We start from the raw sequence: 18321 nt of genomic DNA, 5'->3' as shown, positions 1-18321 counted from the left end.
TTTTAACTGACTTTAACCGAAAACTTCTCCAAGTTTTCACCATCATTGTAAAGCCCTAGTTATGTTCTTGCTTTGACAGTCATTTTTTAAGATTATTATTTATTTCATGTGATTAGTGATTCATTTACGTCTTTCCCTAATTTTAAGGTCAACCCTCTTACATGAACTGAATTCTTATTTTAATATGGTGAAACTATATTATATTCAAATTTGGTTAAATAATACTGTAACAGCAGGTGAGTGGCTCTTTTTGGCAATTTTCTGGTGTTTTGTGCTTGAAAACTGACAATGTCAAGCATAACATTCAACCCTGTTACTCATCGATAGATAGGCTAGAACTTTTTTAACAATATATATTTTTGGGTGAAGCTTGCCTTCAATTGCCCCTACCTGTTGCACGTGTAGGTGAAAATTCATGACTATGTTGATTTTCCAGTATCCAGACTGTTCTCCCATAAGTATTGAGACAGAAAACATAGGGTTAATTAATAGACATGTTGTAAGCAGAATAAAGGCTTAGCTCAGGAGAATGTACAGACTGGGTCAACATGGAGTTAATCACTAGACATGCAAAAACAAGAACCTAAGCAGAAAATGTATGGATGTGCTGTTATAGGCCTGAGGGAAGTAATTACCTTGTCCTATGACTAGCGTTGAGACATACAATTGCATTATGTATGTATGTCTGTGCCATTACAGGCTTGGGGAGAGCCATTGTGTAGTCCCATGAGGATCATGGGACAGACACGCGCATTTGTGTATGGATAAGCCAATAGAATCGTTAAACAAGCAAGAATTGAGACAGAAAGATAATGGTGGCAAGAGGCCAAGGGGTGTTAATCATCTACATAGAGGGGAGTGACCATGTGTGTTATCTGAAAGTGGAAACCTATAAAGCCTGAGGTCTGTGGCAAGATAATTCAGTTCTTCCATGGAATTGCACGGGCTTTGTTACTTTGTAATAAAGTCTAATTGAATTTACAAGTTCCGGTATCTGTGAAATATTTTGATTCAATATTCCACAACACACGCTACACGTTTCCATTCCCCCTGTCACAAGGGATTTATGGCTGATTTACTTCAATTGCACTTTATTGGTACTATAGTATTTTTTATTTAATCCCTTGAGATAGGAAATCATGTTTTTTTTAATGCAGTTGAACATGTGCTCTTTATGACAGGATGTTAAAACTAGGTGAAGCGATGTACTCTATTCGTGGAAAGACTTAATCAACCACGGTTTGTATACATGTAGTTATCGTGTTCCTTTACTACTGGTCTGTAGGCTGCCTTGCACGGTAGTAAAAACCCTTCCATCTGGCCGGCGCTTTTTTTTGCGTTTCTGGGCTCGCCTCCGATCGGAAACAAGGAATTTTCAAAAATGATTTGACTAGAACACAGAAGTAGGTTTGAAGACGACTCTAGCACAGAGTTTATAAACCCAGAGGTGCAACCATAGAAATAATAATTTATTATTATTTCTATGGGCGCAACATCGCGAGACTTCCGGGAACGCTTGCGAAACAAACCAAACAGACCATGCCTTGGTTTGGGGTTTGAGAAATCAATGAGCGAAGTGAAAATTCTTCCTTAGTTGTTTAGTAGTTGAACATGTTATTACTCCAAACTCGTGAAGGTGGCAGACATGTTTTTGACGAAAATGAAAACGTATTTTTGATTTGACGGTCTGCACATGCGCAGTTCGGCGCGAGACTACCATTTGACCCGATGACTCTAGTTTGGAGTTTGACCTCCGTTCTACCAGCAAGAATAAGGCTGTGACCTCGGGGATTTTCCTTCAAAATAATAGTCCTGCAATGAAGATCGTGAAAAATAATACAAATGGTCGAAATTCATAACATTTTATAAGGAAATGTTAGCAGACTTAGTATTTTGTTTAACAATATTAAAAAAGGAATAAAGTTAATCGCCTTTATAGCACAAGTAATATTATAGCATTGACATTATTGTTAACAGCATTAAAAGTAATGATTACTAGTTATCATGTACAACAATAATACGAATAACAAAACATTACACCCAGAGGAGCGTCACCGCTCATTTTTGCGGTTCCTGAAAAGTGGCCAATCAGCTTAAATCCAATAGTTTTTTTTCACACTGGAAATACATATTGCACAGTAAAATAAGTTGTATCGCAGTAAAAGGGGGGTCCAGTCTACTCAGGAGCACTTTTGGTTTCCAAATCTACAAAGTTTACATTCAGAGGAGCGTCGCTGCTCATTTGCAGATAATTTTGTACGGTGCAATAAATAATAGTACTTAACAAAACATTGTTGACCATTCAGGTGTAAATATTTTTTTACAGAAAAAAATGACAATATCTTTTAAAAATACTTGTAATTATTATTTGTATGATAACTAGTATGAAATATATTGATAATTGTGCACATTTTCCATAATTTTTACCATAATTATACATTTACAAAATGTACAGAATGGGACTGTTATCCTGAAGGATTTCAAAAATCGGTGAACCGGAAGTACTTAGTTATTCTTGCCCGCTTCACCGTCGGTTTGATTTTGCATACCTTGTTAGGGTTAAAGAAAGATCAAGTGACTTAACTGAAGAGGCTACCCAACTCTCTTTCGACTGAAAATGTCTAAACTAGATTTTTTGCGTGTGTTTTTAAATGAGCGCTTAACTGCGGCTGCGGCGGAGATTTTCGGGGCCGTTGAGAAAACGGTAGTGGAGTATCAGGAGGAGAATCATCGGCTTCGTGTACTGCTGCGGATTACACCGGAGATAAAACTCTGCACAACAGGTTCGTATGTAGATATACTGATAGTTACCTATAGTTCTACTAAATTCGCATACTGTTTAGGCAAATAGAGATCACAACAATTGACATTGTTTTTAGCTAATTAATGTTATCCATTTGTTTTTCTTTATACAACGATGGATCTGATTCTGAATGCTGATAGCATAAAATCACATTCCAATCAAATTTTATTAGTCACATACGCCGAATACAACAGGTGTAGACCTTACAGTGAAATGCTTACTTACGAGCCCCTAACCAACAATGCAGTTTTAAAAAATACAGATAATAATAAGAAATAAAAGTAACAAGTAATTAAAGAGTAGCAGTAAAATAACAATAGCGAGACTATATACAGGGGGGTACCGGTCCAGAGTCAATGTGCAGAGGCACTGGTTAGTTGAGGTAATATGTACATGCAGGTAGGTAGAGTTATTAAAGTGACTATGCATAGATGATGATAACAACAGAGAGTAGCAGCAGTGTAAAAGGGGAGGGGGGGGGTGTCTAGGTAGCCATTTGTGTTCAGGAGTCTTATGGCTTGGGGGTAGAAGCTGTTTAGAAGCCTCTTGGACCTAGACGTGGCTCTCCAGTACCACTTGCTGTGCGGTAGCAGAGAGGACAGTCTATGACTAGGGTGGCTGGAGTCTTTGACAATTTTTTGACAATTTTTAGGGCCTTCCTATGACACCGCCTGGTATAGAGGTCCTGGATGGCAGGAATCTTGCCACCAGTGATGTACTGGGCCGTTCGCACTCCCTTCTGTAGTGTCTTGCAGTCGGAGGCCGAGCAGTTGCCATACCAGGCAGTGATGCAACCAGTCAGGATGCTCTCGATGGTGTAGCTATAGAACCCTTTGAGGATCTGAGGACCCATGCCAAATCTTTTCAGTCTCCTGAGGGGGAATAGGTTTTGTCGTGCCCTCTTCACGACTGTCTTGGTGTGCTTGGACCATGTTAGTTCGTTGGTGATGTGGACACCAAGGAACTTGAAGCTCTTAACCTGACGGTGTCCAGCCGGTGTCTATTGCACAAGTTACCATCCAGCTAAATCTATGACATTAAAATGCCTATTTACTCTGGTCCATATGACTGCTTAATCCACTGTCTCATCAGCCCAGCCAGGCAATTTATAAACTTGATCTCCACTATAAAAGCATCTAGACATCATCTCACATTTCCTTTAGACTAACATTTTATTTTCAACAGCGGAGATTTCTATAAACCTTGCTGTCTGTCTCTCCGACATTTGCAACATTGTTTCAATATTCAGATTCGATCTCCAGCTGTCCCATAGTAATGGTGTCGGGATGAGACAGGCAGGCAGCTTTTCTCAGCCAGTCGAAATCATGAATCAGTATAATTTCATGGATATATACAAAGAACTATCAATAGAAAACAGGTAAAACGAAACAAAGTGCCGCTAATTTGCAGTCTTTCCAGCTTCAGTTTGAAGTGATTGTATTAACTGTGTTGTTGGCTAGCTCTTCTGAAAAACATTGTCCTGACGAGAGAGCATATTTTCTATGCCAGGCGAAATATCACCTCATTAGCTCATTGTTATGGATGTGTCCAAATAAAAGTCACTAGAAAACATCTTAACCAAATGCAGCTGCTGCTGTTATTCTGGCTGCATGGTTTGATGTGACTGTAAGTTAGCCCTAGGTGGCTAGCTAGCAAGCAAGGGGATAAGAACGTTTCCAGCCAATATGGCAATGGAACATTTAGACTGAACGACTGGGTCGCATCTCTGGCAACCGATAGAATGACCAGCCGGCTTGTGTAGCAACCCTAGATTTGTGTCGGGACTAGGGTTGCAAAGGGTTGGAAACTTTCCGAAAAATTTACATGGGGAGTTAAGCCTGGGAATTTTGCTTAAATTCATCAAAAACGTTAGCTTATAACAGTGAACCTTTTCTGTGGGATACACATAAGGCAATTCTAGGTCTTGTGGCATATTTTGGTTAAACTATCCACAATTCAATGGAATTGCAACCCTCTGCATGCACAGTGCATTCTTCCATCACATGTACAGCTGATTCTCAAGATCTTGCACACTAATGAGATGCTATTGAGCCCTCACTACGACACTGTCTGAGCCAAGGACTACATGCTTTCTGGTAAGTTGAGATACTAGGTGGGGTGACATTATTTTTTGTTAACTAGTAAATAGTAGCCTACAGCAAAGTGTGTTTAAATCATTTCTGCTAGTTGGTTTTTGCTACCATGTGGGTTTTAGCTTGCTTGAGCCTGCTAACCGAGGAGTGTTAATTCACCTGTTTCCATACATGTTTTATTTAAAACATGTATCTTACAAAGGAGTTGTTTAATATAACTGCTTAACTATTTATCTGTACATGGAATTGTATTTATTTATTTAAAAAATAATAATTGTCTAATCTTTACAGGAAAATACCACGGGCACTATCTGATGTGTGGAGACATTTCACTGCAGCTAATGTAGAAGGAAAAGCTGTGTACATTTGCAAATACTGTGCTGAATCATATGTGAAGAATGACAAAGATGCAGAATCTTCTGGCCAAGTGCATAAAGTTCCATCAGCGCAAGCAACCTCTGACAAAAGTCCCTCTACTTCTATTCGAGGTGAAAATGATGAATCAGACACCTTATCGATAGCAACAGCTCATGGTCCTCCTGGAATCAGAATTTTCTTTGACTCAATTGAAGAAAGCTGATAAATGTCTTGCTCGAGCTGTGTATGCAACTGGTTCACCTCTGATGCTCACAGGCAATGTGTATTGGAAGAGATTTCTGAATGTTCTTCGCCCAGCATACACCCCTCCAACCTGACATGCTTTATCTACTCATTTGCTGGATGCAGAGTTCAACAGAGTTCTAGTGAAGGTCAAGCAAATCATAGAGAAAGCAGACTATTGCAATCATCTCTGATGGGTGGTCGAATGTTCGTGGGCAAGGAATAATTAACTACATCATCTCCACCCCTCAACCAGTATTCTACAAGAGCACAGACACAAGGGACAACAGACACACCAATCTCAATATTGCAGATGAGCTGAAGGTAGTCATCAATGACCTTGGACCACAGAAGGTATTTGCACTGGTGACAGACAATTCTGCGAACATGAATGCTGCTTGGTCTAAAGTGGAGGAGTCCTACCCTCACATCACACCCATTGGCTGTGCTGCTCATGCATTGAATCTGCTCCTCAAGGATATCATGTCACTGAAAACAATGGATGCACTCTACAAGAGAGCCAAGGAAATGGTTAGGTATGTGAAGGGTCGTCAAGTTATAGCAACAATCTACCTCACCAAGCAAAGTGAGAAGAATAAGAGCACCACATTGAAGCTTCCCAGCAACACCCGTTGGGGTGGTGTTGTCATCATGTTTGACAGTCTCCTGGAGGGGAAGGAGTCTCTTCAAGGAATGGCCATATCACAGTCTGCCGATATGGACAGCCCCATCAAGAGGATCCTCCTGGATTATGTATTTTGGGAGAGAGTGGTAAGCAACCTGAAACGCCTGAAACCTATAGCAGTAGCAATTGCACTGATTGAGGGAGACAATGCCATCCTGTCTGATGTTCAGATTCTGCTTGCAGATGTAAGAGAAGAAATCCATATTTCCCTGCCCACTTCACTGTTACAAGCAGAGGAAACTGCCCATACACGCCGCAGCGTACATGTTGGTCCCCAGGTGTCCTGGCAAGAGCATCCTGTCTGGTACAGAGATCAACACGGTCTATGGTGTCATCACTACCGGGTCTCGCCACCGTGGCCTGGATGAGGGCAAGGTTCTTGGCAGTCTGGTAAAGTGCTCTTCCAAGCAAGGGCTTTGGGATGGAGATGCAATATGGTAGTCGTGCCAACATATCTCATCAGCCACCTGGTGGAAGGGACTTTGTGGATCTGAGACTCTTTCCCCTGTTGCCTTCATCATCCTCCAAATCCCACCAACATCAGCCGCCTCAGAGCGCAACTGGTCCTTGTTTGGGAACACACACACCAAAGCACACAACAGGCTGACCAATACAAGGGTTGAAAAGTTGGTGTCCATCCGGGCAAATTTGAGGCTTTTTGAACCTGACAACAAGCCACCCTCAACAAGGTTGGAAAGTGACAGTGAAGATGAGGCCTCAGAGTCTGATGTTCAAGAGGTGGACATTGAGGAGGTCCAGGGAGAAGACATGGAAGCCTTAGAGGAAGACAACCAAAGCTTTAGTTTCTACACTATCATTTTACAGATGTTTGTTTAAAACGTTTTTGGGCGATGCGATGGATCATTGGGGATCATTCAATGTCCCCTTTCTTTTGTTGTTCAGTGAAATCATCCCATGTGAAGAGTCAACTCATTTAATTAAAGTTCAATTTGAAACTAGTCATTTTTATTTCTATTGGAGGATTTAATCATTTGCAATTATGTCTAAGAAACAAACCTTTTACCGTCTCCATATATGGTAAATATATCCAATGCAAAAACATCTACATTTAAATGGTATTAATATACATTTCATATATTCCCGTTAATTCTCACAGAAAGTTTCTACCTCTGAATATTCCCCAAAATGTGCAACCCTAGTTTGGACTATATATATATTTTTTGTGAAAATGTCAATCGTTATTTGAATATGTTGGTAATGCCCGAGAAGACGGTATTTGGGGGATATATTGGCACGATTTGCCAACACCCGTGCCAGTATATCCTCCAAACACTGGCTTCTTGGGCGTTATCACTTAAATATGCAATTTTTCATGTGTGCCATTGCAAACTGTCATAAACAAATCTCACAAGTATCTGACACCGCAAGCTCCCAGCTACTATCTAATCAACACAACATTGAACATTGACATTATCCCACCCCTGGTTAGCCACTATTGGCTTAGAAACACAAACCTATCTGCCAATTAATTTCCAGCAATATTGCCACTCTGTCTGTGGTGCGTGTTTGTCTATCAATCCGTGTGTAGCCAGTTGATATAAGCATCTTGTGGGTTGACAGAAATACCTTCCCCAAAACCTTCTCAATTAAATGTTAACTGCAAAATAGGCTTACCTGTATATCATTTGCATCTATTATTTGTTATTTGCAGACTTTTCCATGAAATGAGCAGCAGCAGTACAGAACCATAGCCAGACCTGCATGTTCCTCTCTCGCTAGATGCACAATTAAAGGGGAATTACAGTCAATAATCAATTTGTTCTTCCAAACCTAAAAAGAAAATATATATTCTGATGTGATTTAACCATTGACATGGGTTCAGAACATCCAATATTGTTGTTTCTCTATGAACAATTGTAATTTTGAGAGTAGTTTGAACATGGAAACATATGGACAGATGGAAAAGAGATGTTGTATGTTTCTGGACGATGCACCATGCTGCCTTGTTGACAACATGACCAAGCGGTGCAGATTGCTGTTCATTTGAGAAGGGCGCTCCTCCCTCACCGCTTTTGCCGGTTCATGTCACCAGGGCCATAGACTGGTGCCCCTGTGGCTCAGCATAGTCGAATCCGCCAAATGACAAGAAGCTGCCGTGTGAGGAATCGTAGGTGGCTCGTTTCAGCTAGTTTATCTTGTTCTTGATACCAACTCTTGTTTTGACTGATATGTCAAATTTGCTAGCTAGCTAACCAACATCTGTAACGATGTGTTTGAGAGACAACAAGTGCTCATTGTGGAAATGTATTTATGTTTTCAGTAAACATTGGAGACAAAATAGTTAAATGGTGTCAACAATCAAAGCCAACCCTGTCGGTTTTGTTGCTAAACAACCAACCCGTCTATACACCAAGTCAGCTGTTAGTTGTGAATGTGTAGCCTACAAGATGAAATGAACAACTGAAGCAAAAAGAGATTCATATGTGTATATTTAAAATAGGAGTATAGTTTGTCATAAAAAGCATTTTGATATGGCATGTCAATGTATACAGTCTGCCTATTATAACTATTCAACCCAAATTGGATTTGAAATAGATTTTGTCACTGATCTACACAAAATACTCCACAATGTCAAAGTGAAAAGAATTCTATAAATGTTTACAAATGTAAGAAAAAAGATCTTATATATATATATATATAAAAAAAAAAAGCTCACCAAATCACATAATAAGTAGCATGGACATAATAAGTAGCAATAATAGATGTTAACATGATTTTTAAATGACTACCCCATCTCTGTACCCCACACATACAGTTATCTGTAAGGTCCCTCAGTCATGTAGTGGATTTCAAGCACAGATGAAATCAAAGACCAGGGAGCTTTTCCATACCTTGCAAAGAAGGGCACCGATTTAGTATATTGGTAAACATGTAAAACGCGGACACTGAGTATTCCTTTGAGCATGAAGATATTAATCATTTTACATTTATTTAACCTTTATTTTATTAGGGAGTCATACTGAGACCAATGTCTATTTTTATAGATGAGCCTTGAATTACAGAAATTACACACATCAAAATAGAAATGCAAAATGCAAGCAGAAAGAAAAACAAGGTCTTAAAGAACAAACCCATGCATCAGTAATAAGGTCCTCCATCAGCTTTCTAAGTTGACCTAGAGGCACCAGAACATCACATTTAAGATTGTTCCACAAATAAGCTGATTTACCTAACTCAGTAGAGACCAAAGGGAATTTCTAGACTTACCACACCCGGTCTCAGGGCTGGCTAACTCGTATGTCTAAAGTGTAGTTATGATGTTAGGTGCAGTGGGACTTTTTGTAAAAGGGTTGAAATGAAGACATAGCCATGTATTAAAGAGGGCCAACCAACTTTCTGGTAGAGAATGCAGTGAGACCGTTGCCCGTATAAAATTTCAGTGCGCTATGATAAATGGCATCTAACGGCTTTAATGAAGCGGCAGCTGCGCTCGTATAGATGATGTCGCCATAGTCTAGGGCCGGTAGGAACGTCGACTGAATAATCTGCTCCCTCCTATTTAGCGAGAGGCAGGACCTATTTCTATAAAATAAGTCATTTTTTATACTCGGGTTCTTAACTAACTCATCAATATGCTTTTTTTAAAAGACAGCTTTTCTTCTATCCAGATGCCCAGGTATTGGTAAACAGGAACAATATGGGCACCAACCAAAGTACATATGCTTAAATTCTTAGTTATTTTTAGGCTTATAAAATGTGGCTTTGGATGGTGTATCAATACACACAGTCACTACAAAAAAAGCAGGTATCCTTGCCAGAGAGGAAGGAAACAGGAATTTTACCATGAGGTCAATGGTCATTTTAAAACAGAGTTGAAAGGCTGTGATAGGAGAACTGTGGATGGCTCATCAACATTGTAGTTACACCACACTACTAACCTTATTGATCGAGTGAAAAGAAGGAAGCCTGTACAGAATACAAATATTCCAAAACATGCATCCTGTTTGCAACAATGCATTAAAGTAATACTGCAAAGAATGTGGCAAAGGAATTAACTTTTTGTCCTGAATACAAAGCGTTTTGTTTGGGGCAAATCCAACACAACACATCACTGAGTACCACTCTTCATATTTTCAAGCACAGTGGTGGCTGCATCATGTTGTGGGCATGGGCATTTCCATGTAAAAGGACCCATGAGCACCAACATGTTTAGTTCATAGGAGCATATCAAATGAAGTCTATATTTCTTTTTTGAAATTTAAGACACATATACATTTTCAACCATTTTCCAATTGAATTGGCTTCAATGAGAAATCATAGTAGTCACAAACCAGAATTGGTTCACCTGCTACTATCATCCTTTCCACTGGCATACTGTTATCTTCAGCTCATAACTGTTTTCTTTCTCATTCTGACATCTGGTGGTCAAAGCAAGACTGTGAAAACAGTCTGGAGATCCCCTCACACTCTATCTTCTCTCTCTCCAGTAAGGATGGGTACGGATACCCAGTATTAAACGGGCCCCGGGGCTAAATTATGAAAGACCGTAATATCGATAAGCTCTGACGTTATCAGTTCTGCTTTTGGTACTGGAGAAATTAAGAAAATACATTTCCTATTTATTTCTACATAAACGTTATCTTGCACATTTTCTCACCAACCGTTTCTAATTTGCAATAAGATGAAGACATTCGTCTATGATGCATTTTCGCTATACCCAATCCAGAAGAGAGATCTCTCTCACGCGGAGCCTGTCTCTCACATGCTACAGAAAACACCCAAGAAAGACCCTGCTCTTAATTAGGACGATGGCGGAGTGAACTAAACGTTTAAAAGTGTGGTTACACTTCAGAGTCGATGCTGACAATGTCCGTTGCCACAAATGCAACAAGACTTTTGCTCGTGTTTCCGCCCTTACAAGCAATCTGTCCATGGAAAGTGCATCATGTACAGGCAGAGAAACTGTTTGACTGCCTAGCTCGTAGTTCATCTCTCGTTGTCTGATCTACGTTAGGTATGTATGCTAGCAGCCTGGAGCCCACACAGAGTTAACTAGATTATGCAAACATGGGTTCTTGATCAAAAGGAACCATTAGCCATCTGATTGTTTGGCTATGGGTGCGTTCATAAATTCAATCACCCATTTAAAGATGTTGCAACTTTTTTGTTAAAGTTGCAGCTACAATGAACCAACCCACTCCTCCCTCTAATACCGCTGGTCCAAGCCAAAGACAAGCCCAAAGCCCCTTCACACTGGCGGCTAGTGGGAGGATGACTGAGGAGAGGGTGAATGAGTGCCATCTAGCCGTGACCAAGGTCATAGTGAAAGGCCTACACCCCTATGCAACAGTGGAGTCCAAGGGCTTTAGGTAACAGTCTGTCAGTATATATTGAGTTGTATTAATTTTTAGGTTATAGGAGTATAAAAGGGTTGTATGTTAGTCCCATCAATACACAATAATTCAATAATGATAATTCAACACATGAAAGCTATCATTTTTTTACTGTAAGGAGATGAGCAAGGCACTCACCCCCAAATATACCCCTCCCTCCTGGAGTTACCTCAGTGACACATTCATTCCTACCTGGTCTGGTGTACAAAAGTGATCACTGAGCTGAAGGACGTGCCAAAGCTGGCCATCACATCAGACGAGTGGACCAGCCTCAGGACCACTATCTCACTGTTACAGTGCACTACACAAGCCAGGGCAGTGTAAAAACAGAAGGTCCTCCACCAGGGCAGTGTGCAAATCGCAAACTGGCGAAGTAGTGGCAGAGGAGGTCTCCGACATTCTGGAAGAGTTTGAGATGGAGCCGAGCAAGATTGTAGCCGCTGGCAATATGGATGTTGCCATCAAGAGGCTACACATCCTAAAAATAGGATGCTTTGCGCACACATTGAATCTTGCAGCGCGGAAAATCTACTAAATGGGCAGCCTGAATCAGAGCAGTGGTCGTGTGGTTCAAGAGATCCTCGATGTCCAAAACAGTCTTGAAGGAAAAGCAGCAGCTCCTTGGTAAGAAGCCAGTTCAATCTATTAAAGTATTATTTAGAAATGTCCACATTTAACAATTTAATTCAATATTCAATTGTGCGGTAATTAAATGTATGTTTTTTTGTTATTCAGGCCTTCCCGCAACACTCACTCATCCTTGATGTCAAGACCAGATGGAACTCGCTCTAGCTAATGGTAGAGAGATTCATGGAGCAGTATCCAGCGATCCAAGCAGCATCCTTGAACCCCACGACTGCGAAAAGCAATGACCAAGGACAACCTGGACCGTCTGAAGGACGAGGACTTCCATAAGGCTGAGGAGTTTGTCCAGCTCATGATGATCCTCTATACATCCACACTGTGTGTGTCATGTGAAAAGAATGCCACCTGTTGCCAGATCAAACCCAAGCATGAAGATACGTTTGTGGCAATCATCAAAGAGAAGGTGTGGGAGAACCTCTCTGAGCGCTATCAGGATGAGGCCACAGCAATGGACCGCAGATTTAAAGGGAGGCCGGTGAGTGATGCCACCTGGGACAGGCTGAGGAAGGCAACTGTTGAGGCCAATGTGACAGGAGCAACACCAAGGCTGTCAGAGGAGTCGGAGCAGACAGACACGGAGCACCAGCAACAGGAGGAGGAGTCTGAAGGAGAAGGAGAGGAAATGGAGCAGTCCCTCCATTGTACAAAACAACGAGTGCCTTCGAGGAGCTGTTCTCATAGGAGGACAGGGAGTTGAGGTTGATGATCCAACAGGACACCTCGTCCCTCGTCCCTCACCCTCATTGAGCGTGTTGACCTAGAGGTCGAGCTCTACAAAGGCCTGCCTCCCATCCCCATGGCTGAAGATCCTGTGATGTGGTGGTGGGAAAAGAGAGCTACTCTGCCCCTCACAAACATTGCAACAAGCTACCTCTGTGCTCAAGCCGCCTCCACCCCTAGCGAGAGGGTATTTTCAACTTCAGGGAACACAATAAGCTAGGAGATGCCCCGACTTCTGCCAGAGAAGGCAAATATGTTGATCTTTCTCCAGAAGAACTGTTAGTCCTTCTGCAGCCTACCTGCATGGCCCACCCGTGTTGTTCTATACCACTGTCTTTTCTTCTGCAGGAAAATATTGTTTATTTCAGTTGTTTTACATTACCATCATCACAACATTAGTCTATAATAGTGATTTGTTATTAAAAAACTGCTGTTTCTTTTGCTGTAAATAATTGTTTATTTTATTTATTTGACATTTCAGAAAATAAAGCAATGTTAATTTGTTTTTTTCTCGTAAAAAATAAGAATACCGGATGGATAACAGTATCGGTAAGAGTAGTAATACCGTTCAAATCTTACCGATACCCATCCATACTCTCCAGTTACTGACCCCCCCCCCCTCCATCTGACACCTACCCACTTTTCCATATTCTGTAACAATCATCCTCACCCACTGAGCACCGACCGACACCAAATCTAAGCCAATCATAGACGTCTGTGTTTCACAAGTTTGGACAGCACAACTTTACTGAACTGTACTCTACTGTGATGTCCAAACTTGTGAAACATATACATTTATGATTGGTCCTTACCAACCAAATTTGTGTTTGCATGTGGGCGGAGGGTATTGCATATTTATACCTTTTTGTGTACCAATTCAGGATACATCATCATGACGATAATGGTATTGATAACCATAATTATGCAGTTTTGTGTGGTTCAGATCAGGGACCCATAATTGTAATTATGTTACCGTAATTCTGTTACTGGATCTACATCCACTTCACTTACTGTAGTTCAATAACCAAAATATATATTTTTTCCAAATCTCAAGGTGTCATGTCATCGCTGACACTCCATTCTTGCTGTAGGCATCTTTGAATCTTGATTCAGAACAGATATTTAAGAGTTTTGGGAAAACGTGGTCACACAAAAAAAACTGAGGGAAGTTTTACAGAAATTCTGTTACCGAACTTTGCATCTGCACAGTAAAATGTTCAGTGGAAATTGTTTCAATTAGTCCTTGTGCATAGAGTTGCATAGAGTTGTGCATAGAGTTAAACTTTGAAATCAATGTTTTTGTTTGGTAACATTTTGAAGTGAAAAATCGGAGTCTCCGTAATAATTTTGTTACTGTGGAATTGTCTGTAGGCTTGTCATATAATGGGCAAATATTGCACAATCCAGGTGTGTAAAGCTCTTAGAGACTTACCCAGAAAGACTCACAGCTGTAATCACTGCCAAAGGGGATTTTAACATGTACTGGCTCGGGGGTGAATATTTATCTAATAAAGATTTATATATGTTTAATTAAAAAAAAAATATATATATATTGTTCTTCCAATTTGACATTAAATCATATTTTGTGTGGATTGTTGACAAAAACAAAAAGCTATTAAATCAATTTTACATTGTGAAGAAATCCAGGGGGGTGAATACTTATGATAGGCACCTGTCGATAACCACTTCTCCTCCTTCCCTCCAGACTCTCTGCAGCTCTCTCTCGCTGTCTCTGAAGAGGAGGTTCCCTCTGAGCAGCAGCACTGTGAGCAGGAGTGGAGCCCCAGTCTGGGGCAGGAGGACTCCGAGCCCACACAGATTAAAGAGGAACAGGAGGAAGTCAGGACCAGTCAGGAGGAAGAGCAGCTTCAAGGGCTGGAGGCTGATATCATAGAGTTCCAATTCACTCCTTCCTGTGTGAAAAGTGAATGTGATCAGGAGGACCCACTTTGGTCCGTGACTCTTCCCCAAACCCAGACTGTGGAGAACAGAGAGAGTGATCCTAAACATTTTGGCACTGCGACCCACCTAAAGGGTTTTGATATTCCCTGTGACCCTCCAGATAATCAAAACAATGCGTCCAGCCACAGCTCAGCCAAAAGCAGCGACCCACTAGGACATGACAGCAGCCAACCATTGGATCCGAACCTACCAATGGGGGAACATTGTTCCAAACCCAGCACCATATCTATAAAAGCTTACCGCTGCCGTGACTGTGGCAAAACGTTTCCTCTGAAAGCGGGCCTGCAGAGGCATGTGAATCTCGACAAGAAGAGACTCAGTGAATGCCACTTCTGCAAAAAACAGTATAACTCCACCTGTAAACTGAAGGCCCATGCCCGACTATGTCACGGTGGGAAACCCAGCACCTGCCCCTTTTGTGGCAAGACCTTCAAACACAAAGGACATCTGTCTAGGCACATGAGTATTCACACAGGAGAGAAACCATTTAGCTGTGGTGACTGTGGGAAGAGCTTCAATCAGAAGGGGGGCCTAGGAAGACATATACTGACTCACACAGGAGAGAAACCTTTTAGCTGTCATTTTTGCTGTAAAAGCTTCAGGCAGAAGAGGGATCTAAGGAGGCATATACTGATTCACACAGGAGAGAAACCATTTAGCTGTGACGACTGCGGTAAAGGTTTCATTCGCAAGGAGCACCTAACTGCACATATGCGGACTCACACAGGAGAGTAAAGATTTATCTGTGTTGACTGCGGGAAAAGCTTCAATCGTAAGGGGAAGCTGAGAATTCATATATGGACTCACAGGGGAGAAATCATTTATCTGTGATGACTGCTGGAATTGTTTAACTACGAAGACTAAGGGCTCTATTCAATCAGTATTTTGGAGGTTCAGCGTTACGGCGTGATTGCCATTACATTTCAATGTTGCTGAGTTAGCGGAGACTGTATTCACGATAAACACTGCTTACGTCGGCTCAATCAGAATTTACCTTAACATTTATATTGTGCAATCTGTAACGCTTCAGATATAGAGCCCTAACCTAACCAAACATTTACGGACTCACACAGGAGAGAAATCATTTGGCTGTGGTGACCGCGGGGAAAGCCTCAATAAGAAGGGGGACCTAACCAGGCATATACTGACTCACACAGGAGAGATATCACATGGCTGCCCAGTCTGTGGTAAAAGAGTCACTCAGAAGGTAAACCTACTGAAGCATGTAAAAAAAAAACATACACAAACAAGATAAACTGAAAGAAGGAAGAAAATGGACTAAGATGTTCTGTCAGGCGATGGGAATAAAAATCAACTGTGGATCATTCATGCTGTGTATTTTAGAGAAATAGATTCACTATGGATTTACTTTTGTAAAATGTTCTATGTACATAAAGTTTGATTGGATTTAAATGATTAAGAAATGAAGCAGGAGTAGTGCATTTATTATGGGAATCTCACCGATCCACTGTTCTGTTGATGTTTTCACCTTATTAGAAACAGGAAGATCTGGATGGGAAAAATATATCATTCTCAGGGTGATGAGAAAATGGAGTGACTGATGTTATTGATTTGTTAAAAATGTATATTTATCCACTTTATCTAGAAAATGTCCTTCCATCTGTCCAAGAGTATATTTAATCCAATTTGACCTCATGCGAGTTATTCATGATATTGTTTAAAATTTGGACTAATGATATACAGTCGACTCCTCATGAGTGCACACTATTTTAAGTGCACAAGTGTTTTTCCTGTCTCAATTCAATAACATCTATATTATAATATCGTAAGCCGCTGCGTGAGGATCTCCTGCAATTTTGCACCGGTTTTCTTAGTTTTAGGCTCAAAGGAAGCGCATCATGCTCTTACATGGTACTGTCAACTTTATATATTGCCAGGGGAGACGATTCTGTAATAAAGTATTTGACGTTATTGTTAACTGCGTTAGAGCGTTCTCAACACTCTTTTCAGACCAGGTAGCAGTTAGTCTGTCCAAGGTCAAGGCAGAACTTCATTTATTGATAAGACAGAGTTAGACTCAACATTCCATGGTAATTGTCCTAGTCGTTTACTGGCCAACAAGCTATGCAGCGATGATAATTAGCTGATATAGCAACTATTGAGTCTGAAACAGGGGAATTACAATCAGAACCCAAATGAATCAAAGATTCTCATGCTTCTGTAAAGAATTGTACTCCTCTGATTGTAAATCCACACCAAGCCGGTCTAAAATAATTAAGAAACTCCTCTTCTCTCAACATAAGCCACCTCGCTGGGAGCCCAAATCTCTCTCAATAAACTCAAAAGGACAATGGGTAGCATAAATAAAGGCAAATCACCTGAATGGGATGGTATTCCTCCTGAGGTCTATTTAATATTTTGGAATCAATTAGGTCCACTATTGCTCAATGATTAACACGGCCATTCACAAAGGTTGATTTGGGAGAAATGTGAATGCAGTACTAATTTCTCTTTTATTAAAAAAAAAAAAGGTAAAGATGCCACCCAGTAATTCTCACTATAGCCCCTTATTTTTGATAAACACAGATACATTATTTTCCTAAATGTTGTCGTCCCTTCTCGAGATTTACTTACCCAAATTGTTCTACACGGACCAAAGCGGGTTTGTTAAGAAATATTTACTATTACATATCTTAAACGCTTCATTACAAACAGGGTCTTGGGCTGTATTATCTCTCGATGCAGAAAAAGCTTTTGATAGACTAGAATGGGCATTCAGTATCTCTGGTCTTCGAACATATGGTAATTGGCTCCAATTTCATTAATATGATTAAAATGTTATGTCAATCCCTCAGGTATAGTTATAACAGGCAATATCACTAGAAGCAGCAGACAAGGCGATCCAATTTCGCTTTGCCATTTTACTATCCCAGTTGCTATAACCGGCAGAATATCTATTGTCAAAATGAATATATTGTCACAGAATTTCTGTAGTTCAATGCCTCCCATGGCTCCCCCTACTGACTATTGGGACACACTTCATAGTGTGGTTTCAAAATGTATATGGCAAGGTAAACGATTCCGGATAAACTTACACTTACAAAGAGGGAAATATTTAGGAGGACTATCCGTACCAAACTTTCAGTTGTATTTCCAGGCTCTAGCATTTTCCCCATCCTAAATTGGTTTAGACATGATTCTTCTGCCGTCTGGCTGAGTATAAAGAGAAATATGGTGTCTCATTTTGCCATGGAAGAGGTGATCTTCAGTCACTGATAAATTCTTTAAACAATAAACTATACTTGGGTCCTATCATTGCTCGCACAATTTCTAGTTGGCGCAAAATGGAAAAACAATGTAACTGGGAATCAAAATAGCATGCACATACTCTAATATTTTCACATTAATGCCTTGAAATCTGGAGGTCGGCCTTTTGCACCCCCCCAATGGTCCAAATGTGAAATCCGTATGCTTGCCGATATCATGGACAGTAACGGT

General features: G+C 40.7%; 1 protein-coding gene across 1 annotated transcript; it reads left to right on the top strand.

Moving 5' to 3' along the window:
• Positions 1–2535: 2535 nt before the first annotated feature.
• LOC120058973 (zinc finger protein 37-like) lies at positions 2536–16801 on the top strand. Its single transcript, XM_039007728.1, has 2 exons — positions 2536–2783; positions 14606–16801. Exons 1-2 carry the CDS (start codon positions 2618–2620, stop codon positions 15595–15597), a joined length of 1158 nt encoding a protein of 385 aa, XP_038863656.1. The 5' UTR covers positions 2536–2617; the 3' UTR covers positions 15598–16801.
• The last annotated feature ends 1520 nt before the right edge of the window (positions 16802–18321 follow it).

Source organism: Salvelinus namaycush, chromosome 14 (assembly GCF_016432855.1).
Source record: "Salvelinus namaycush isolate Seneca chromosome 14, SaNama_1.0, whole genome shotgun sequence".
In the NCBI taxonomy this organism is placed as follows: Eukaryota; Metazoa; Chordata; class Actinopteri; order Salmoniformes; family Salmonidae; genus Salvelinus; species Salvelinus namaycush.
Note: the sequence above shows the minus strand (reverse complement) of the source record. Positions and strands in the feature narration are given on the sequence as shown.